At 34.9% G+C, this 23,212-nt stretch overlaps 5 protein-coding genes across 12 annotated transcripts; 3 read left to right on the forward strand and 2 right to left on the reverse strand.

Annotated features, from left to right (window-relative positions):
• Window positions 1-28: 28 nt before the first annotated feature.
• Window positions 29-4,251, forward strand: LOC124843070 (uncharacterized). 6 transcript variants are annotated; one of them, XM_088091765.1, is made up of 10 exons: window positions 30-876; window positions 1,042-1,128; window positions 1,265-1,329; window positions 1,474-1,607; window positions 1,728-1,800; window positions 1,876-1,953; window positions 2,679-2,768; window positions 3,320-3,387; window positions 3,499-3,625; window positions 3,856-4,251. In XM_088091765.1, the coding sequence occupies exons 5-10, from the start codon at window positions 1,798-1,800 to the stop codon at window positions 3,886-3,888; spliced, it is 399 nt and encodes a 132-aa protein (XP_087947891.1). In that variant the 5' UTR covers window positions 30-876; window positions 1,042-1,128; window positions 1,265-1,329; window positions 1,474-1,607; window positions 1,728-1,797; the 3' UTR covers window positions 3,889-4,251. The 6 variants fall into 6 exon arrangements, with proteins under 6 accessions (XP_087947894.1, XP_087947891.1, XP_087947892.1 ...); XM_088091766.1 differs by lacking the exon at window positions 1,042-1,128 and having other exon boundaries at window positions 30-510; window positions 601-876; XM_088091769.1 differs by lacking the exon at window positions 1,042-1,128 and adding an exon at window positions 2,388-2,441 and having other exon boundaries at window positions 32-876.
• LOC148198367 (aspartic proteinase-like) lies at window positions 715-1,605 on the forward strand. The gene is made up of 4 exons (XM_088115776.1): window positions 715-876; window positions 969-1,041; window positions 1,265-1,329; window positions 1,474-1,605. The coding sequence occupies exons 1-4, from the start codon at window positions 715-717 to the stop codon at window positions 1,603-1,605; spliced, it is 432 nt and encodes a 143-aa protein (XP_087971902.1).
• Window positions 4,252-7,396: 3,145 nt separating the features above from the next.
• LOC148198368 (uncharacterized) lies at window positions 7,397-10,486 on the forward strand. Its single transcript, XM_088092222.1, has 10 exons — window positions 7,397-7,675; window positions 7,763-8,299; window positions 8,391-8,735; window positions 8,799-9,112; window positions 9,199-9,434; window positions 9,509-9,670; window positions 9,748-9,852; window positions 9,919-9,994; window positions 10,083-10,178; window positions 10,259-10,486. Exons 3-10 carry the CDS (start codon window positions 8,645-8,647, stop codon window positions 10,352-10,354), a joined length of 1,176 nt encoding a protein of 391 aa, XP_087948348.1. The 5' UTR covers window positions 7,397-7,675; window positions 7,763-8,299; window positions 8,391-8,644; the 3' UTR covers window positions 10,355-10,486.
• A 4,479-nt stretch (window positions 10,487-14,965) lies between these two features.
• On the reverse strand, window positions 14,966-17,521 carry LOC124842057 (uncharacterized). The gene is made up of 6 exons (XM_047318468.2): window positions 17,238-17,521; window positions 17,048-17,147; window positions 16,568-16,962; window positions 15,527-15,822; window positions 15,155-15,351; window positions 14,966-15,076 (listed from the first exon to the last, which is right to left on the reverse strand). The coding sequence occupies exons 1-6, from the start codon at window positions 17,519-17,521 to the stop codon at window positions 14,966-14,968; spliced, it is 1,383 nt and encodes a 460-aa protein (XP_047174424.2).
• Window positions 17,522-18,692: 1,171 nt separating this feature from the next.
• LOC124842056 (uncharacterized) lies at window positions 18,693-22,009 on the reverse strand. Of its 3 annotated transcripts, XR_015779781.1 has the most exons (5): window positions 20,475-20,582; window positions 19,788-19,863; window positions 19,639-19,710; window positions 19,016-19,064; window positions 18,693-18,891 (listed from the first exon to the last, which is right to left on the reverse strand). XR_015779781.1 is itself a non-coding variant. In XM_088091642.1 (4 exons), the coding sequence occupies exons 2-4, from the start codon at window positions 21,417-21,419 to the stop codon at window positions 19,686-19,688; spliced, it is 378 nt and encodes a 125-aa protein (XP_087947768.1). In that variant the 5' UTR covers window positions 21,420-21,749; window positions 21,856-22,009; the 3' UTR covers window positions 19,362-19,685. The 3 variants fall into 3 exon arrangements, 1 of the variants encoding a protein (XP_087947768.1); XR_015779780.1 differs by having other exon boundaries at window positions 19,016-19,710; window positions 20,475-20,560; XM_088091642.1 differs by lacking the exons at window positions 18,693-18,891; window positions 19,016-19,064; window positions 20,475-20,582 and adding exons at window positions 21,143-21,749; window positions 21,856-22,009 and having other exon boundaries at window positions 19,362-19,710.
• Between the last annotated feature and the right edge of the window lie 1,203 nt (window positions 22,010-23,212).

Genomic DNA, 23,212 nt, shown 5'->3' on the forward strand with positions numbered 1-23,212 from the left:
ATAGGTTTTCGTTTTTCTGTTTTTCCTCCATGCTTCTTTCATTTGTCTCCAAGCTTCTTTCATTTGTCTCAGTGTTAAAAAACCTAGGGTTTTAGGAAGAAGAGCGAGGAGTGTGACGACGACACCATCCATCTCTACGACCTCTCCACCGCCTCCTCCCTCAGTTCCCTCCACCAACACTCTGCCTTTGTCACCGCCTTCTCCTTCTACGCCCCTACCAATCTTCCGTTCCCCCGCAACCTCATCTCCGCCAACGTCGCTGGCTCTCTCACCATTTTTTACGCGGACGGCTTCGTCCATCTTACTACGCTTTTCTTCCACTGCCACGCCGCTATCAACGACCTTGCCCTGAACCGTTCGGTGAGTGCGCCCTCACGTTGCTTGTGACAACTGCCTCGCCATCATCAACCTCGTCCGCGGCCGCCGCAACTGCTTCTTGCGCCTCGACAAGGAAGCTACTCTGGTCAAGTTTAATGTGTCCGGCGACCACTTTTTTATGCAAAGAAGAAGGTTTCTGTCCACCACTTTTTGTTAAGCTTTATGGGATTCTTGTGATGCATCTTTAGGAGATCTTCATTGTGCTACCGGTGTTGCGTTTAGGGGGTGTTGCATTTAGGGAAGATTCAGAGGGCTTTTAAGGTATGTTTTGTTTTATGTGTTTGGTGATTGAGAATATTATTGAATGAGTCGCAAATGCAAGATCACAGGTACAAAATGGTAGAGCAAAATCTTATCAGTGAGAAGGTGTTTTCCTTTTTGTTGAATGGGGATCCAAATGCGAAAAAAGGTGGTGAAATGGTTTTCGGTGGTGTTAACCTAAAGCACTTTAAAGGAGACCACACTTATATTCCAGTTACTAAAAAAGGTTACTGGCAGGTTAGCAAAAACACAATTTATTTGATTAGGAATTCCTTTTAAATACACAGACACATATATGTATGTATGTTGTATGTATGTATTCACACCAGAAAATTCTTGAGCATGAAAGTTATCTTTTGCATATTGAAATTGGAGAGTTTTTCATTGGAGGTGCTTCTACAGGTGATTTTATTGTTCCTCGACAATAAAAACTTCTATTTTGGGATTTACTAGTGGAGTCATTGAGTGGTTAAGATGCTTTGGAATATGGTATAAGGAGTGAATCTAGACTGAATTTTTTACTTCCTAATACTTGAATTTATTTTCAAGAAATGCAGGGTCAAAAAACTATATCTTTACATCAATGTTTGTGAAATGAGACTGAAACATATCAATGTTCTTTTAGGTGTTTGTGAGGGTGGTTGTGCTGCTATTGTGGATTCAGGAACATCTTTGCTTGCTGGTCCAACCGTATGTGCTTCGATAGTTATTATACCTTAGGCTGCACCGCTATCCTTGGGATTTTATAGACCCTAATTTTTCTAATGTTTTGTTTTCCTATATTATTTGATGCTTTGCTAAATGATTTTTCTCTCTTCTTTTTTATTTATATAGCTGGAAAATTATTCAAAAATTGAAGAGGCTAAAATAGAGGAGCTCATGAAGGCAGTAGCAGATTCTAGTGCCAAAGTGATTGTCAATGGAGGAGTAGTTGGAGAGATGGCTTTGCATTTCTGTGACCGTTAAGAGTGTGTGAAGTCTTTTATCCCTTATGGATGGTTTTAGTTGTTTCTCGCTATTGAATTAATATGAACATTATAAGTATTCAAGTCTAGATTGTTTTCTAACTTAAATATTATTGCATATAGGCTTATGGTTCTGAAAATCAGCTCAAAGTTTGAACTATGAGGATTTTGCAGAACAACTGGTTCTGTTGCTATGGTTTGTGTTTTTGCTTATTTGGTTATGAAAATGTTTTATGCTTTCCGTCTAATCAATTTTATTTTCCTGCTATAGTTGAAACTCAACCAACCGAATGCAAATGATCTTGGATATGTGGATTCTGTTTCAGTTCAGGAAATTGGTGGTGTCAGGGTATGTTCAAACCTGAATGAGCTCTGTTGTCTTCTTTGTTCCACGTTTCTTGTTTATACTAGTAAAAGAAAATATGTTATGCACGAGAAAATACACTGGTTTATTCCAACTATGGTATGCACTTAATTGATTGGAGGCATTTCTTTTAAAAGCAATTTAATGCTTAAGCTAATTGAAATATGGATTAATTGTTTGGAGGCACGTTTTTAGAAACAATTGAAATATGGATTGATTGTAAATAAATTAAAAATGTCATCTAATTATAACTTCTATGTAATTATAATGTCAATTGTAAATAAATTAAAAATATATCATATACAAGTATACTTTGATACTTTAAAGTTTTTCAAGATTTAAACCAAAAGAAAATACAAATTTTGAAATAATGCTTTCAATTACATTTTAGGAATTAATTTAATTTGATATTTTTGTAGGAATTAAAGATGAGACCTTGGTTATGATGAGAAGGATTAGATTTATGATGAATGGTATGAGTAAAGATATCCTTGATTTCTTCTATTTGTTTTTAGATGCGGCTTGGTTTCTACTATTTAACCATTTAACCTATTTAGATTACTTAGTGTGTTTATAAAGAAATTTACTTATTGTGTTTCAGTTCAATCATTTCTATAAGAATAAGAATCAATTAAAAAGAAAAAAGGCTTTATCATTTTTCTGTTAACTGTTCTAACTATATAGTATTTATAATTTGTCTATTAATGCAGGTGCTTCATGCTACAATGATGAAGCGGTTTGAGATTGCAGAGCTGGTGGAGAATTTGAATGCATCAAATAGTCAAGTAAATTTCTTTTTGGTAATATTTTACATTCTAACATTTTATATGTACCAATATTTTACCCTCCACTTAATACTTTTTTATATATAAGCTTTTCTCAGCTTTGCAATCAATATTATCTACACATTTATATTGTAATTAATTTATTAATTTGATTTATGTTACTGGTTTGATTTTGAACCCAGTAAGTTATACATATTATACTATTTGCCAAAGAAATTAATTTTAATGTTTGAATACTAAATTAGAAATTAATGTGATTAAATAATTGATTAATTATTGATCAAATGTTATTACATTATTTGTTAGCTCTAAAAATATAAATAATGTGAAGATGCAATATTAGAAAATATTTTAGTTATGACAAAAGCTTTGGACTTAGTCAAAGTTGTTTTGATTTTGATTATGGTGAAGAAAGTCCGTATAGTTGATTTGTCTATGCAGACCTACATAATTATCATACTATAATATTACAAATCGTTTTCTTATATATTAGTAGTAAATGTTCAAATTTTACTTTATTACGTTCACTAAAAAAACTTACAGATTGTATGACTTTTTGTTTTTAGATTGGCAGTTTGATGTATCAGCCTCGACATCTTCGTTGCCTCCTATTAGTGGTGGTGATATTTACACGGTGAGATAGACTCACTAAAAGAACTTTTCAGAACTTATACCACTGAATCGACTCACCGAGGCTTTGGAGAAGTTTATATCTCATCTATATCATCTATTGGTTTTTTTGCAGAAGTCAAGGAAGTCTTGGTTTCAATTTCAGTCTTCGTAGAAGCACTTCTTTCAGTAATTCTTTTCTGCATCTGAATCATCATATCCTCCTTTCTCTTTCTATTTTCCTCCTTCTACAACATACCAAGGTAAGTTGAACTATAAAGGCAATGATTTTAGTTTATAATAATTATTTGTCAATGGAATTTGAGATCACGTCTATAATCATTATTCATAAATGATATTGGATTGGTTTTAGGCTTGTTAGTTATCTTGTAAGTTCATAATGAACTGTCATCATTATATTATGATAGATGCAAATCGTTACCTTAAATATTTTTGTGATGAAAACATGTTGGTTGGTGTTATACACTATAAGGGTTGGAGGATGAGCAACATACAACCAGCTTAGCAGAATGAAGAACAATGTCTTTTTTGAAGAATATCAAGGTTCTTTCTTTCATGAAGCAAACAAACCTAAAGATGAGCATGACAAGATATTCATAGTACATGGAGTCTCTAGAAGCAAAAATAGAAGCAAGTGATACTTTTGTAGTCTTAGCTGAACTAAATAAATCTACTACTGTCTAGTATGGTATTTATCATTGTAAATGGTTTTGACATAGTGCCAACTTAGATTTAGATTGATAAGTTTGTTTATTATGAGTATATATTAAAATTGTGGTTGTTGAATAGGTAACACATTATAATAGATTCATTAATGTAATTGTTCAAGAGTTTGTTAAAGAAAAAGAGTTGTACTTGTTTCTTTGAATTCTATTTATAAAAGATAATTCTTACTATTTGAAAATTTGGCAACTGTATTTGATATTTATCAACTATATAGAACTTTTAATTATTGAGTGCATACGAGAAATCAGTTTTTTTTTTTGTAAAATAAAAAATTACATACGGATTTTTCCGTATATAATTATATATAGATTTTTCTTATATAATTATATACGGATTTTTCTGTATATAATTATATACGGATTTTATATACGGATTTTTCCGTATATAAATTATATACGGATTTTTCCGTATGTAAATTATATACGGATATATCCGTATATAATTTAGCTACACCTTTTTTATATACGGATTTTTGACCGTATATAATCCGTATGTAATATCATGTTATATACGGATTTTTGATATTATATACGGATTTTGACTGTATGTAATTTGAATTTTTCTTGTAGTGTTAGGTAGCGTTCGATCTTAGGTAGCGTTCAGTCTTGATAGTGCTCGGTCTCAAGTAGCGTTCGATCTCTTAGGTAGCATTCGATCTTAGGTAGCGTTCGGTCTTGATAGTGCTCGGTCTTAGGTAGCGTTCAGTCTCTTAGGTAGCGTTCGGCCTCTGTGGTAGCGTTTGGTCTTGATAGTGCTCGGTCTTGGGTAGCGTTCGGTCTCTTAAGTAGCGTTCGGTCTTAGTGGGTGGTCTTAAGTAGCGTTCGGTCTTAATGGGTGGTCTTGGTAGCGTTAGGTCTTAGTGGATGGTCTTAAATAGTGTTCGACCACTTCTTCAGTCTTACCTTTTATGGACCGTTCGGTCCTGTCCTTTGGGAAGTGAGATACCTTTCGGTCTCCACCATTCCAGGGTGTTCGGTCTTGCTCATTATGTGTTGATATTTTCTGTTCGGCATGTATTCCTATTTATTCCAGTATGCTATTTTACTTAATTGTTTCAGTTGCTTTAAGGGCTTATGTGTGCATTATCATGTTGGTGTTAAGGTGAAAAGTATCAGTATTGGACGTAATTCCATGATCTTCAAGGGGGATACATGGTGGTTCCCTTAGTGTTTAGAATGATTTGCATGGTAGCTCAGTCTTGGGAGTTATCCTGAAACTACAATGGTCGATCATTCTCAAGTAGATAGGATTGAACCATGTCGTGAGTAGTAGTAGGAGGTCCTAGTCTTGGGTGCTTCCAATATGGCCCAAGGTGAGTGATAACAGACTAACCTCGTGAATGTGGTAGGGTGAAACCCATTGGCAATGACTTTGCAAAGCAGTAGAGGCCACCACGAGTGCACGACCCGCCATAGCTCGACAATCACTCTAAGTCCGGACGAGTCAAATTTAAGTGCCACAAGTCATGTTTGTATAATATAGTATATCTGTCTTTACTTGCATGTTGCCTATTATAACATGATTTTTATATCTAGCTCACCCTTGCTTGTGTGTTTGTGTTTGCTTGGGTATGCTTTCTTTTACAACGATCATCCACTTGGATGTGAGCAGAGATGGATGAGGTGCCTCAGGAGTAGGCTTTGGAAGAAGATGATGCTGCTTAGTCTCCTTAGGATTCTACAATTATTCCTTATCTTTTGAAATACTCTAGTATGCTTAAGTTTTAAATTCTGACTTCTTATCGGATGACTGTGCGCGTAACAAACTTTATTTACAGTCTACTCTGTTCTCTTTTATTTAAATGTGGACTTACTATGTTATATGCTTCTATATAATCTGGGATGTTACAATATTTATCTCACCCAATTTTATTTATGTAATAAATAGAATATTTATTGTTTTCTTATTATTGTGATTTATAATATTCTATGGTTTTTATTAGTTATACGTTATTTTAGGAGAGAGAAAGAGGTTTATTTTCTTTTAATTGGTTTACTGCTTTTGTGTGGCAGAGGGTATAGGAGTGTAATTTTGGCATTATTTATTTTTACATGTTTTACGAATAATGCAGGGTGTGCATTTTTTTTAAGCTTTGACCATTTGACCGGTTAGAAAAATAATATCTTCAGGGTTTTTTTTTTTTTTTAATTTGTTAACATTTTTGTTTAGATTTCATAGGTTTAAGAGAGAGAAACGTAAGCTCTCTATATCTTTTCTTCATCAGCCAGAGAGCAGGAGTTAGTTTTATTTTTCTCTTCTTGGCTCAAGCATACGGGAGGCAAAAGAGAGAAAAATAACGGAAATATTTTAAGGATAAGGGGAAAGATTTTTGGGCTGATAAGGGTAGACTTGGAGAAGGATATAAGGAGAGGAAACCCTAGTTTACTTCTTGGAAAAATCCAGAGAAGTTTCTTCTGCATACGGCGTGAAGCTGCTGGAGGATTTGGGAGCCAAAACCGTGAGAGACCAAGAACTTAGCAACCCTTTTGAATCCCGGTAAAGGGAGAAATCCAGATTTATTATTTGTGTATAAGCGTTTAATAAGTATTTGGTGCATTTCCTTGTTGGTTTCGTCATGAGGTTTGAGTTTTACGTAGCCTAGGTTTTTGGGTTCAATGGGTATATCTTTAGTTGCATGTGGATTTTTATCTGGATGTTATTAGACAAAGTATCACGTCAACTAAAGATAAGGTCAAATTATAATATATAAGTGGGATGCAAATCTCACCTTACAAGTCGGTTTTGTGGGGTTGAGTTAGGCTTAAGAAAATCACTCTCTAATATGATATCACTAAGTTTTCCGTTGATTACACTAAGTTTTCCGTTGCACTCTTCAAATGTAAGTGGGTAGACAATAAGAGTGGTGTCAAAATAGATGAATCTGGTATGACACTTGTTGATTTTCGAAAGGTTGGTTATAGAGATAAACCGTTCATCATGGCATATCAAGCAAGTCAGGTTTTTTATGTTAAAGATCCTGCGTCTGACCATTGGTATGTTGCTCTCTAAGGAAAAAGGCAAATTGAAGATAAAGAAGAGAATCTAAGTAATCTTCATATCGTTGACAACCATCCATTTAAAACGACAATAAATTTGGATGATGACCCTTTAATTGATGATATACAAGCAATACGAGAAGATCACAATGAGCGAATATATATATGACCAATCCATATGATTATGTATGAATTTCATGTTTGTGTAAATATTTATGGCTTTTGTTAAATAATATATGTTATTTTATAAGTGTTTTATTTATATTTCATCTTATTTATTGTGACAGATATATGGCTGAGTCACCTCATTCGTCAGGCGATGAAGTCCCCACCACTTCTAGACGGACGAGAGGAGCAACGAGGTTACGACAGCTTATACTTAGAAGAAATGCAGGTGAGAGGACACCTGTCATTATTGACGTGGTCAGTACTGGAGTTGCATTTGGCCCAAATGCAGATGTATTTAGGTCTTACCTTGGAGTACTAGCACGTGATCGTATCTCTATGCTTACTCCATCCTTTGACCATGTTTCTGAGGTTGATCGGAATCTCATCTGGCAAGATCTATTGGTAAGTTAAGCAATATTGCTCCAAATTCTATATTCATTATATTGATAAATCTGTATTGATATAAGGTTATTACTTTCTTTGTTGCAGATAACATTTGATATGCCAAACGTCGAGAGCTTAAGGAATAAATGTTTATCTGCAATTGCAATTGCAGAAAGATTTCGAGGGTTTAAGACAAAATTGACGTCTAGATATATATTTGAACCAAAAAGTAACGAAAATCCATGTTCCAAATATTCAGCAATTGACGAAGAAACATGGCGTCAGTTTGTAGAGCTTCGTTCATCCGAGGCGTGACAGGTAAGTGCAGTAAAATCATTCAATTCATCATTCATAATTCTCTACTATGACAATTGTTTCATTTTGTCATAGGAAAAAAGGTCAAAAGCACAGGGAATAAGCGCTCAGAATAAAAATCCACACCTACTGTCCCGTGGTGGATATAGGAAGCTTGAAGAAAAAATAATGAAGCAGAAGTCAGATAGTAGACTTCCACTTTCTGAGGGTGGTGACCCTCCTCCTCCTCCTTCACCACCATCTCGGCACGACAAGTGGAAGTTAGCCCGTATAAGACCATTGGGCTTCTACACTTCCGAGTCTGCTAGAGAACTATCTGAAAGAATTGTAAGATGTCATTTCTTATATTTTTACATTAATTTTGTTATATATACTACATAGATCTTTCAAATGATTTTGAACTTTTGTTATGTGACAGGACTCCTTGGTTGAGCAGAGCTCCCAAGGTCAATTCACACAAGAAGGTCGTCAAGATATTCTTGCCACAACTATTGGACGACCTGAGCACCCAGGACGGGTGCCTGATGCTGGGACTAGCATAGGCATACGACAGTTTTTTGGGTCTTCCTCGCGTCCATATTCATACGAAAAATGAAGGAGGACATAAGAAAAGAGATGACGTAGGAGATCACAAAGAAGGTTCGAGCAGAGTTGTATGATGAAGTTGCTGAAATGGTTGCGCGCCAGTTCCAGCAGCATTATGAGGATTATGGCAATCGTCCTCTGCCATCTCCTGTAGCGGAACATGTTGTGCCCCCTACAGGTAAACTTATTTATTTTTGGTTACTAATTTACTTTTTGCATAACCTAACATTTAATTTGACAGGTAGAAGCGGTAAAGGAAGTTGTTCAGCTGTCGGTGCCCCAGGGGATGACATGGATGAAACTCGTCCATGTCAGTTATATATTCTTTCTGATACTGGGACCATGCTAGTGGCTCGTGGTACAGTTTATGAGACAACCACTGTAGTGCGTGGTGTACAACTTTCAGAAGATGAGTTCAAGGTCACGGTGGATGAAGTTGTCATAGCGGATGTCATTCTTGCTGTGCCTGCAGATGAGTTCTTCACTGTGGAAGAAGCATTTAAGTCCTTTGTCGCCTGGCCTAGACATTTGGTTGGTGATGTATGTAATCCCCCGGTAAACACTCGTACTATATACTTCTCAATTTTAATATTTACTTCTAATTGACGTTATAACATAACCATTTTTGCATTTAACAACAGATAGGTCAAGAGGGAAGTCCTACACCGAAGAAGACTCATTTATCTGAGGATGACCCTTTTGGTGCGTTAGACGAGCTTGCTAAAATCATTTCAGATGTGCCGATGAATGTACGCTGGGATTCTACTACATTTGGAAGAGAAGCTCAGATCCCATTGTACTTGCATCAACAAGATGTTAGGGAGCTTGCATCGGGTAGAGAAGAAATTAATGTTACACTCATTCAGCTGTGGATGATGTAAGTTTATGAAAACTTTTTTATATAATTCTATTTTATCAACTTACTTATATCAGATTATTTCTTCATTTTAGGTATATGTTTGATGTTAGTAACAAGAAGGGGTTCAACGATGTATATGGGTTCATTGACCCCTCTATGACTTATGAAAGAAATAAATTTCATGATATCCAAACATACATCACCACCTGCTTTGGAATGGGGAAGGAGATATATTTTCTCCCTTATATACATGGGTAAGTGAAGTTTGTTAACTTCAACACATTCATTTATTAATTTTGGTATATGATTCATAAGTTATTACCAATTTCAGGTGTCACTGGCAGCTACTTCTGATCTCCATACCGGAGAACACTGTTGTCTGGTTTTGTTCATTGCAGAAGTCTCCTCCCAGCCCTCTTAGACATGTAGTAGATTGGTAAGAATCTCAATGTTTCGACTTTTTTGTTATATAAATTTATGCTAAAGGAATGTTTTTTAATAGTTCCTTTGCAACACATATGATGTTATCTGGGAGATATACTGCTACAGCTAAAAAGCTTGCATGGGTTGCCCTTAAGGTTTGGTATTTTAGTCCATACTTTGTTACATTTGGTTCCATTCAAATGATGTTACTTAACATTTTATAATTATGATGATATATTGTAGTGTAATAGAAAAATGGGGTCATATGAATGTGGTTACTACGTTATGTTTTGGATGATGACCATCATTCGTGCACATTACACCAGTGGATGGGAAACGGTAATATTTAGGTTTGAATTTTATTTTCTCTATAGTTTGGATTTCATATACACTAATTGAAATCATTGTGTTTTATGCAGAGATTTAATAGGACTGCTCCAATTCCAGAGAAGTCAATTCAACTTGTGAGGAAAACACTTGCTAAATATGTAATTCATTTATATAATAGTATGTAGTAGATATTAGGATATAGTAAGTTCTAAGTTTATGTTTCTAAGTTGTTTTATGCTTTTCTACATTATTATAAGTTTAACTTTGTACATTGCATTGATTTATGCTTGAAACTTGATTTATGATTACATTGGATTGATTTATGCTTCTAAGAAGTTGATTTATGATTCCATTCAATATATTTATGTTTTAATATAATTTTTATTTAAAATATACGTTTCTGCATTATTCTGGACTATTCTGGGTATAAAAATATATGCAGGTCTGTTTCTGTGGTTGGGAATGTTGCAGAAACAGACCTCATTTAAAAAAAAAACAAGGATATATGCCTTGGTTCAGGTCATAACCGAAGTAGAAAGACCCCTTATGGCCTCGGTTATGGTCACACCCGAAGCAGAAAGTCTTGCGGATGAGAAAAAAAAAAGTCTACTACCTCGGTTCCAACTACAACCGAGGCAGTAGAGTGGGACATACTGCCTCGGTTCAAGGGAACCGAGGCATAAAGTCCTACGGAAAAAAAATTAAAAAAACCAAAAACTTTACTGCTTCGGTTAAGGATGAACCGAGGCAAAATCCTCTCCTTTTATGCCTCGGTTCTCAACTGATGCCAAAAGTATTAGACTTTTTGCCTCGCCTGAATATGCCTCGGTTCGAAAACCGCTGCCTATAGACAAAAATAATCGCTGTCGTTTCCCCTGACTGTACTAGTTTATGTTTATGATTTCGTTATTATTGTAGTTAATATGAGTATTGTATATTATGTGATATGATAATTCTGGTTGCTCACCCTAAAATGTTGTGGTTGTGGTTTTCACCTATGATCGTACTTATAGGAGAGTAGATGATTTGCAAATAAGATCGAATCTAGTAGCTGACGAGAGTTGGTATGTTATGTTCAAAGATTTATTATTTATTTTCTATTATTTAAAAGTTTTCCGATTTGGTATTTTTATGTAAAAGTGATATTTTGAGATTTCCAGACAACATTTATGGTTACGTTTAGCTTCCACAATTTTAATCTAATATAATTTATTATTTTTCATAAATATTTTATAGAAAAGTTTTGAAAAAATTGCACCGTGACATCTGAAAAAAAAATCGAGATGTTACAATTTACATGCTATTATTTTTGGAAGGGTTAAATATGTTTTTAGTCCCTAAACTATTGGCCGTTTCTGGTTTTCGTCTCTCTTTCAAAGTAAGGTACAATTTGGTCCTCATTCTTTTCGAAACGTTTGTTTTAGTCCTCGGAATTTTGGTTTTAGTCCTCATTTGTTGCTAAATGAGGACCAAATTTTTAAACAGTGTTTAGTTTTCGAGGACTAAAACGAACATTTCGAAAAGAATGAGGACCAAACTGTACCTTATTTTGAAAGAGGGACGAAAACCAGAAACGGCCAATAGTTTAGGGACTAAAAACATATTTAACCCTTTTTGGAATTTTCTTTCAACTTATAAATTTGTTTTATTTTTTTAACCCATCAAGTCATATATACTTTACCTAAATAAAAATACGTTTATAATATATTACTTTACAAAATCCAATCATAAATACAAATATTATTTCTTCTCATACACATTTATTATTTTCTTTTTATTTTTCTCCACCTTTTTAAAAATATTTGAAAAAAAAAATCAGAATTTGGTTCCCACCTACAATCATATTATTAAAGTTTATTTTTCTAATAACTTATTTCACTAAAATAAACTATTACATAAATTATTTCAACCAAATAACTATAGATTTATAAAAATTAAGTTTACAGAAAACAACCATAATTACAATAATTTATTATCATAATTTTTTAATACAATAATTATAATATATTTAAATTATCTTATTTATTATAATCACTTTTCAAAATTTTTATTCACAATTAATTTATTAATATTAAATTAAACATATTTTTTTATTTATATTTATATCAGTTTATCAAAATATTAAATTTATATACAAATAATTTATGATAGACAAATATACATGTTTATAAAACTAGAAAAAAATAAATGATGCTAAAAATTTGATTCTTTTAAACAAAAGGAAAAATTAGAAAAAACATGTTGATGAGAATTTGGCCTCTCGGAAAATAAAATTGTGTTTGAACAATAAAATGGTATAGATTAGGAAATCAATTTTCTAATAGTCTACTTAAGTTAATAAAATTAAAAAGTGGTATAAGCTGACAGGCGAAACAAAGAGATAAATTATGATAAAAATCTATTTGAATTATTTCAAGCTTAATATTGAGGACCTTGATAGTTTTATACACTTAGATATTATTATTTTATTTCAAAATTTTGTTTATATATATTTTTATTTATTAAATATAACATTTTATTTTTAAAAGAAGGAGTGAATGGAAAATAAGACATTGGATATAAAAATATAATTTTCCTAATTTTAAGTCTATATAAGTAACCAGATGTTAAGAAAGATGGTTCCATAATTCGAAAAGAATGAAAGCAAAGAACACTAAGGGGAAAAGACACTAATTCTGCAACCGAGACATATACAAGTAAGATAAAAAGAGATAATTTTTTGTCTTGGGTATGAACCGAATCAAAAGAGAGTAGGATTATGTCTCGATTTTTACGTAACCGAGGTAGTAACGTAGTTTTTTTTTCTTATATTTTAGGCCAGACTGAAGCAATCCGTTATTCATGGAAAAGTAAACCACTAACAGAAGTAAAATAACAGTGAAATTCTAGCTCACCATATCCTGTTAATTATTTTTTAACAAAATATAACAAGACTAAATCCCCAATTCTCCTTCCATTCCACATAAAATTGTAATAACAAACCTGCATAAATACAAATTTAAACACGAAACAATTTCGATGCTTCACCACTTAAAGTTCCTTTACGAAAAGATAACTTCATTTCATTTAAAAATTGATAAATTCAAATTAAAATTTAGAAAAAATAGAAAAAAAAAGGCACTAAAAAAAAACATTAATTTAAAAAAAAAAGGCACTAAAAAAAGGTACATGTGGGTAAGACTATAACCTTAATGCTTTGTTTTTCATGTTGTTTTGTCTTGGAGACGGTACACAAATGCTCAATACTGGCTTTTCAAATTACTATTTTTATTTACAAATGCTGTTATTTAATTTACAAGTAAATATATTTGTATGTCCAGTAATAAGCTTTAATCATTTCCAGAATTCACTAGCAATACGCATGCGTCATATTTACTTGTAAATGCGAAACAAGTTCTTAATCTGGACATTGCTGGCTATAACTTTTTTATCCTTGGTTCTTCACATCATCTTTACTTAGCAAATTGGGAATTCGAATATCTTGTGCATATGAATATATCAGATACGATTGCTATTGATGTTAAAGGTTTTTGTTTTGTGCAGTGTTTGCTTTTGAGCTTTAATTCTTCCTTTCTTGTTTTTGGATTTATAACCCTCAACGTTTAGAACCTAGTTTTCTCATGTTCCAATCATTTTGAATATATCAGACTTACTTGAACTTGTTTAAAGGGAAATAAATGGGAGATATTAACATTTGGAGTGTCTTGTGTTCTTTTATTGAGGTTAATCAGGTTATATTAATATGTTACAGTCTGTTAATTCCATATTTTAGTGCCTTTTTTGAGTTCTGTTAATTCCAGGCTAAGTTAAGGTGTTATAATTCAAAGACCAAAATGATGGTTTTCTCTTTCAGTTGTATGGAGATGTCTGTTGTGTGACAGCATATCAAGTCTGCTTGATTCTTTAGACAATGTGATGATTATTTACATCAAGTCTATGGTTGAAGATGATGACAAGGAAGTGGTTGCTCAAGCATGCACTAGTCTATCATAGATTATGGTTTTGCAACTCTTGAGCCTTGTAAGCATATAATTATTTTACCAATTTGTAAGAGTCATTTTGCTGGTGAACTGATGCTAATGTTGAGATTTCTATACTTGCAGACTTGGCACAGCTTGTTGATGCAACTTCATTGTTGCCTCGGGAGCATTCTGCTTGGCAATAGAGTCAGACACTGGAATTGGCATAGCTTACTAGAATACTAGTTTAAAGTGAATGCATATATAGATTGATGTTAGTAATCACATATCAAACTTACTATTTATTTGTGCAGGGATTTAATGTTATGTGACTAGGATATCTGACGAAAAAATTACTTCATAGCATTTGAGTTCTGAGAAAAGTTCGTAATTGAGTTTACGTCTATCAATTATGGAGTAGAATGAACAAGAACATACATTGATCTTAGTATTGATTGATACTGGTGTGTAGGTTTCTTGTTTTTGAAGCAGATTAGACTTATTGCAGCAGTGAATTTTGCTCTAACTTCCTGTTTATTGGACTTGAGCAATTGAATCTGTTGTCCACTTCCCAATTGAAAGGTCCATATATAGTTAGTAGTTCAGTTCAGTTTAAAATTAGTATAGTTAGTAGTTCAGTTCAGTTTAAAATTAGTATAGTTAGTAGTTCAGTTCAGTTTATATTGTAGTTTAGTACAATTTAGTACAGTACAGTTCAGTACAGTTTGATAAAACAAAAAACAGTTCAGTTCAGTTTGTTTGAACTGTTTTACAGTTCAGTTCAGTTTAGACAAATTAGTTTTTAGTTCAGTACAGTTTTTAGTAGTGCAGTGCAGTTCAGTTCCATTTGCCCAGCCCTACTAAAAACATTAATTCTAGAGCGGTTTGGCCTCTGAGTGCAGCAATCTCGTCCTTCCTCGTATTGTCGTTATCTTCATATATTCCAATCTGAAACGTAAAAAAGCAAGCTAGGTCACGATGTGAGAATGGAAAAAGAAGGAAAAACCTAATAACAAGAAAACGCACAAGCTTTTCAATGGTGGAGGTAACGGTATCGATCATGTTTCGCACACGCTGACTATGATACAGATGCTCCTTGTTGGTGTCGGGCTCATTCTGGAGCTCCTTCACTATCAGCCGCTCCAACCATTCAACCTCGCGAGCTCCATGAGGCCGCCGCCATGACCACCGCGAGAGCTCTCTCTCTCTCTCCGTCGCACAACCTGTAATCACAAAGGTAACCAGCAGATCGCGCCATCACCGCCTTCACCGCCACCATCATCGTGCGCAGAGAACTCGCGGTAAAGCATAACAGTTTCCTCCAATCTTCACCCGCCGTCATCAAACCTTATTTCCCCCAATCTTCATGTTCGTCTCCATGGTGCAACCCCGTTCAACCTCCATGGTCGCCGCTCATCAGCAACCTCACTTTACTCCCAACAGCCACCACTTGCTCTTCCTTCCAGAGGCAACGCACTCGCAGGCGACGAAGAGGTGGCGGTGGCTCCCGACGGTAGGATTTGGCGAACAAAGAGAAAGGCAAAAGGATATTGTTTTCGGTTTCGGGTTTGGTCTCTGCGTGGAGGGGGAGATTTTGGTTGCTGACGAGAAAAGAAGAGGAAAATGGGAAAGGGGCGAGAGCGAGAACAGTTGTTTCTCGAGGAAGAAGGAAATGAAACACTTGTAGGTTAACACTACAAAAATAAAGGGCATTACCGAAGGTTAGAAGCCCTCGGAAACAGCCCAAAACCATCGATAAAAGGTAATTACAGACGATTTATCGACGGCCAAAGAGCCCTCGGTAAATCCCTTGTTGCTAACATTTACCGAGGGCTTTAGCCCTTCGGTAATTACCGAGGGCCAAAAGCCTTCGGTAATTCCCGAGGGCCAAAAGCCTTCTGTAATTACCGAGGGCCAGAAGCCTTCAGTAATTTCCGAAGGGCTAAAGCCTTCGGTAAGTTGGAGGGAAATGTAAGAGACAATTGTATTTCTTATGAAACCAACAACATAAACAAACCTGCATAATAGTGTTCAAGCACAAACAGACATGCATAACAGTTTTCAAGCACATACAGACATGCATAATGTGCATCTCAAAGATGCAATCATTGATCAATATCCATAGAACATCTAGTAATCCATAGAACATCCATTAATCCATAGAACATGTATTTATAGTTAAAACATAAAACAATGTAACATAATGATGTTCTAACATCCAAAGTCATCCAGTTGATCTAACATTGAAATGATCTAAACTCCAAATGTTCTAATATCCAAATGTTTCTATAACAAGTAATAACAAAATGAAACTAATAATGTACATAGTTATCATCAGAATGATCTTCATCATTCTGCTCCTCTATTGATGGTTGGACTGTTGATGGCTGGACTGGTGTGGGTTGGACTGATGTGGGCTGCTGAGGGGCAGCGGGTGACAAGGAGGGTCGTGGCTGGGTTGGAGGGATATTGAATTCATCCTGTGAAGTTTCAGGCAACACTCTCATGACCAGGGCCTTAAAGTTTGTAAACTCTGCTCTCAGATCAGTGATTTCCTGGTCACGTTGCTCTAGTGCCTGCGTGAGGCGGAGAACGACCTCGTTAGGAGCAGTGGTGGAAGAAGAAGGTTGGTGCTTCAGAGTACCTCCTCTCGATGTTGTATAGTTTGCAGCAAGTTGTCCTGCACCGTACAGTCTACCCTTTTTCTTCCCACCAACGATCTCGACCCAACACTGTGTCCTACGTATGTCGTCTTCTGCATTACTGCCATCATCCGGTGTAGGAGCTGACTCATGTTCAAATATAACCTGTGAAAGTCTCATAGAAAATTCTTCCTGTTGAAACATTAAAAGCAATGTTAGGGAATGATAGAATAACATAAATGAAAAATTAGTAATAGTAATAGTGTTATTTGCTTACATGAGTCTTCCGAGATCTTTCATCAACGAATTGATTAGTGCCCTTCCTTACATGAGTCTGTGCAAAGATCTCATCAACATGGACCGCCGTCCCAGAGCTTGTGCCTGTAACATAATTTACAATTAGAAGTGTACATATGGAATAGAAAATACATAACTTATATATGAAAGAAAAAGTTATGTAATGAAATTTTACCATACGAATGGCATGCTCATGAATGATTATCGACCCACCAGTATGTAGGGTGCCATCCTTTTCAGATGCTCTATTTCTCTGCGTCTTGGCACACTTATTGCGAAACTCTACAGTATTCCAATGAGCCAGTAAAGAGTTCCAAATTTGTTCGCCCAGCCAGTAAGGGCGCTCCCCTGCATTGCGGGCATCCCTAAACATCTCTGACAGCCGATGAGATGCTTTCATGTAGAAATTTCTGTGTATCTGTGTTTCATGTTCAGGTTTCCACTGCACCTTCATCTATAACATTAAACAGAACAAACATTGATTAATGAACATACTAAAATAAGAGGGACAATTAGTTTATAAGATTGTTGACCTGAAAGCGTTCCCAGAATGGCTTTCTGTCGTCATCAAGTATTGCTCCCCAAGTAGGCCATGGACTTAAAAACTGTTGCTTAATTGAACGTGTGATGGCCTGGGAAGCAACCCTAGATGGAATAAACCTGCAAAATAAAAGTCATTTCAATTACCAGTAAGGTATAAACATCAAATTATATGAAGAGATTAAAATCTTACCCTTTACCATACGGCTCAATCCATGGTCGATCATGGAGGGGCGGGTCAAGACCTTCACCATCACCACTTGAATCTAGATTAGCAGATGGTGTGACAGTCTCAGAAGGCGGTATAGAAGATGACGAAGATATAGAAGTAGGGTCTGCTGTAGGGGTAATAACCACAGGGGAGGAGTGAGGGTTATAATCACAGGAGGAGGAAGAGGGTCTGCTAGAGGGGTAGTAGAAGGGTGTGCTGCAGGAGTAGGAGAAGGGTGTACTGTAGGGGTAGGATAACGGTGTATTGTAGAGGTAGGAGTAGGGTCTACTACAGGGGTAAGAGGCTGTATTGTAGGGGTAGGAGGAGGCCCCACAGATGATGTACTAGGGGCAGCAATGGTAGGTAGTCTAGCAGGCACCCTAAGTACATACTTTGGTGCCTGCCGTTGCCTCTTTTTAGGCCTTGCTACCCCCTTTCCTTTATTAGGACGTTCTGAACCTTGTCCTTTCATTCACTAGTGGAAAAATGACATTTTATAACGTACAAAAATGACTTTTTATAACGTAGTTACTGGGGATATAGTTCTGGGCGATATAGTAAGTCTGCGGATTTTATAACGTAGCAGAAATTTACGTTATAATATGTTGAACATATTACATCGTAGTTTTGCGCGTTATAAAAGGTGGGAGGTATAATGACGTAGAAATTTTTGTACGTTATAATATGTGATCAACTTATCATAACGTACATTGTTTAGTACGTTATAATATGTTTTTTTTAAAAAAAAATGATTATTACATTTGACATCCAAGAAAATTATAATAATATTCATGTATTATCTCTCATTCAATCAATTTATAATCAATATAGCTTCAAATAAACAAATTTAATGATACTAACAAAATAGAATTCATTTCAAACATTAAATCATCTAATAATTTAATACCATTTATACATGAAACTATATATTAAATCCAAATATTACATTAATGTATTAATGTACATACACTATTGAATTGTAGCCAAATTTCTACTAACACTTAAAATAAAATAAAAGAAGCCCAATTCCTTCCAATGTCTGTCAGCTCCCATGGAGATGAATCATTAAAGATCTACAAATAAAATAATAAAATTAAAATTGTAATGAAACACATTATGAAAATACATTTAAACCAGCAACTGATACAACATCTTAGCAACGGATACAACATCTTAGTAATATGAAGAGTCTCTTACTTGAAATTTGAAATAGGAACATAATAAAAATAGGTCAACAACCAGCCACCTGCAAAACAAATGTAAAATTAAAATAAAAATAATTGATATAAATAGTAAAATAATGAGAGTAATTTCCCATTTTTTTCCAATAAATAAACTATTTGTTAGTTCACATTAATTCAACTTTATTCTTCATGCCATCCTTGCAAATCTTATTATACACCCTTCCTTTTTACAAAATTTAATATGCTGCAAATTAGAAATGGTGCTGCAAATAAACTAAACCAACATTATTATACTTCACACCAGTAATAGACAAAATAAAGGATAACACTAACTGATTCTAAAACTAATGAATAAACAATAACAGAACCATATGCTGATATTACACATTACTTTTGAGAATATACAATTCAGAACACAATAAATGAGAAACAGCTACACATACATTAGAAGATGCAGCAAATGTAACACAAATAACCAAACACCTATTTATTTAACAATTATATGACACGAATAATAATAATTTTCCTGTAAAGTAATGGAGAACACTATGACTTGCTTTTGAATAAAAATAGAAATACAAGACTAAGCTAAAGTTGTACGCTATTTTAACATGCTTATTTAATCTTCCTTCGTACATGTTGCATAGATTATCTACACTAGTGGCTTGCTTTAGTAGATAATCTCATTGTTCTGCAATATCATTTTCTCTGCAATCCAAAGAAGGCCCAACATTAATAAAACAATTCAGTAGAAGATTTTGTGATTGTGAAAATACCCTACCTACCTGCTTTCAGAGATATCTCGACCATCAATTTTCATCTCAACCCGCCATAACACTGACAAGGCATAAGCATTTTTACCTAGCATAAAGTTCAAATATATAAACAAATGAAGAAGAGCATGTCAATTCCTTTACATTCAATCACATAAGAAATTATGATGTCTGAACGACATAGTAATAATGAGGTACTAATAGGAGTAAAAGATTACTTGGTGGTTTTAGTATTGTTTCTTATCTATTTTTTTCAAAAAATACAGTTCATGAATATCATTGGATATCAACATACAATCTCCATAACTTGTTTCATAGTCAAATTAAAACATTTTAGATGATTTTAACTGTGATCAAGACAAGATCTGGACAATAAATCAGTCTCTTCTAAAACGAGCAAGCAAATGAAAGGAAAAACATATCATAAAACCAGACTTCCTCCTTACTTTTTACATTTAAAAGAAGAAAAAACTCAAAGTAAGATCAAAGTAAAGAAAAAGAATCTGTCTACTCAACGGCTCATTACAACTCCTTGCCAACTTAATTTTGCCCCACAAAATAATTGTGTAATCAGTATACAAGAGACAAATGGCAAATTATTAAAACAAGATGTATGAGTTTTAATCCAAGAAAAGTATTTAAAACAATTGCAAGATGCTATTGTGAAATAAGAAGGAAATAATCTTAGAAGGAAAGAACCTTAGAAGCATGGTCATGAAAATAAGGAAAGTTTTTGGCAACAGTGCGCTTCATCTCCATCTCCAATCGCATGCTCTCAATCTCCCTTGTTTAAAGGCTGACCCAAATGACAGATTCATTGCAATCTACTTTCACCTTTGCATATACAAGTACACATGTCACCACTCATAATAATACTAATCTATGAGGACAAAACAAAACAACCGACAACAACAATTGAATAATACCATAATCTTTTTCATCTCCCATAAATCTCTCTCTCATTTTTCATTCATCCTTTTCATAATCCAAAAAAAAAACATGTTCATTCCTCTCTTTGCATTTTATTAACAGCTGCTTTGTCTTAGTACTAGTATTTAGAAAATGAAAGAGAAAAGACAAGAAAGTAAAAGCGGAACTTGCATTCTTGATGGAAAATTTTAAACTATGCTTTCATAGAGGGTGTTGAACCAATTTGATGAAAAGGGAACTGTCTTAAAATTGGACCCTGCTGTGTACATTTTCGGGCACATATGATGCATGCATGATGTAAGCCAAAGGTCTAATAACTTCACTTTTGCAATCATGGAGCGAATCAACAACCAGAAGCACAAAAGTTAACTTAGTGAAATGAATGATATGAAGATATTAACATGAGATTCCAATAAAAACTAGCAAAAAGCTTATACCTTTATTTTCAGAAGGTGGTGTTGGTGTGGGGTTTGTTGGGGCCTTCTTCCATGGAATCCATGGATTTAAAGTGAACCCAGGAGGAGGGTGAAGTGGTGATGGAGTTATTGATGAGGCGAGGGAGAGGGAGGGAGCGGAGACATTGGATTTCGGTGCGGTAGTATTTGCGGAGTTTTTCCATTTTGTGGCGGCACTGGACGACAGTTTTGGCAGTGGCGGAAGTGTTGGGGCACTGGGCAGTGGCAGAAGTGTTGGGGCACTGGGCAGTGACGACATCGGCAACCTCTTCCAGTGGGTGACTTTGAGGTTAGTACGGCCGAGGGAGTACCACTTGTCGCGGTAGGCGTCGATGATGGCAAATTTCCTCCGGGGTCCAGCATGACGGGGGAGACAGCGGGAGGACGTGGAGGGAGGAGCGGCGAGAGTGAGGGGGAGGCCGTCTTGTGCTTAGTGAAGTGAAGTGGTTGTTCAGAAGAAATTGAAGGGACCACGTTACTTGCAGCACTCAAAAACGCACCTCACACAGAAAAATAGGAATCGCGATAATCACCAAGATGGAACCGGTACTAAGGTTTTGACCTACCCAAGGATGCCAAAATCGCAATCCTACAACAACAACGATACCTGTTAAACCAAAAACCAGTAGGACCAAAGACAAACCCAAAAAGGGAAATCAATCAACGAAAAAATGCAAAACAGTGCACAATCATACCTTCGTACTGCTTCAATGCGAGTGAAAACCAACCACAATAATGCCCCTTCCTGCCCTAATTTTAAAGACGAAGAAATGCGAGTGAGGAGTGCCGAGTGAGAGCGATGAGACGAACGGAAGAGAAGAATGAGAGTGAGAGGCAAAGTAAAATGAAATCTAGGGAAAGGGAAATGTGAAAAATAAGCGAGCAAGAGATATTATATCTGATTTTTAAAACCCCGTTATAATAAGTCAATAATAGGTTTTGTATTTATTTACAAGTTTGCCACCGTATTTTATATTATAACTGACTTTTAAAACTACGTTATAATATGTCTTAAACTTATTTACAAGTTTGCCACCGCATTTTATATTATAACTGATTTTCAAAACTACGTTATAATATGTCTTAAACTTATTTACAAGTTTGCCATCGCGTTTCATATTATAACTGATTTACAAAACTACGTTATAATATGTCATATTATAATGGATAATTTTTATCCGTTATAATAGGTTCGTTATAAAAAGGTCTTTTTCTACTAGTGATTACTGCATTGAAATGGTTACAAATAAAGGGAAAAAAAAGAAATGAATATGGTAGGATCAATGGTTTTTAAAGTCAATGAATAAATAATTGCATACAACTTTTAAGATAGTATTTTAGATAACTCTATTCAAATGATAGTTCAATTTGCTACAATAGATGTCCAACATTCAATCGTCGTCATCATGATCTTCATCTTCATCTTCTTCTTCTTCATCATCATCATTATCATCGTCATCTTCTTCTTCTTCGTCGTCATCATCATCATCATCATCATCATCATCATCATCATCTTCTTCTTCTTCTTCTTCTTCTTCTTCTTCCTCTTGTTCTTGTTCTTCATCACCTTGTATAGTTGCTTCTAATTCATCTTCATCACCATCAGGGTCGACCAATGCGGTTATACGTTCAACTTCAATAATTTCTTGTGGTTGTGACATTTGGTCAAGTTGGTAGGCAACATCTTCCTCAACATCATTTGAGTCAATGCGACCTCTAGGCTTGGTTTGTATTGCTACAGGCCAACCACGCTTGTCAATATTGCGGAATGGTGGATATGGCACATAATAAACCTGTCTGACATTAGCTGGTAGAATGAAAGGATCAAACGGACCATATCTTAATCTCTGGTTGAGTTCGACAATATTAAAGCGTGGATCAACTCTAGTACCAACTCTAGAAGGATCAAACCATTCACAATAAAAAAGTACTACTCTGTTTGGAGAAGTAGTGTTGTTGTACTCTAGCTCATATATTTTATGAATGATGCCGTATAAATCATCATAACAACCCTCTGTTAGGCCCTTCACATACACACCACAATTTGATGTT

This window comes from Vigna umbellata, chromosome 5 (genome assembly GCF_029865625.1).
Source record: "Vigna umbellata cultivar VRB3 chromosome 5, Vumbellata_1.0, whole genome shotgun sequence".
In the NCBI taxonomy this organism is placed as follows: domain Eukaryota; kingdom Viridiplantae; phylum Streptophyta; class Magnoliopsida; order Fabales; family Fabaceae; genus Vigna; species Vigna umbellata.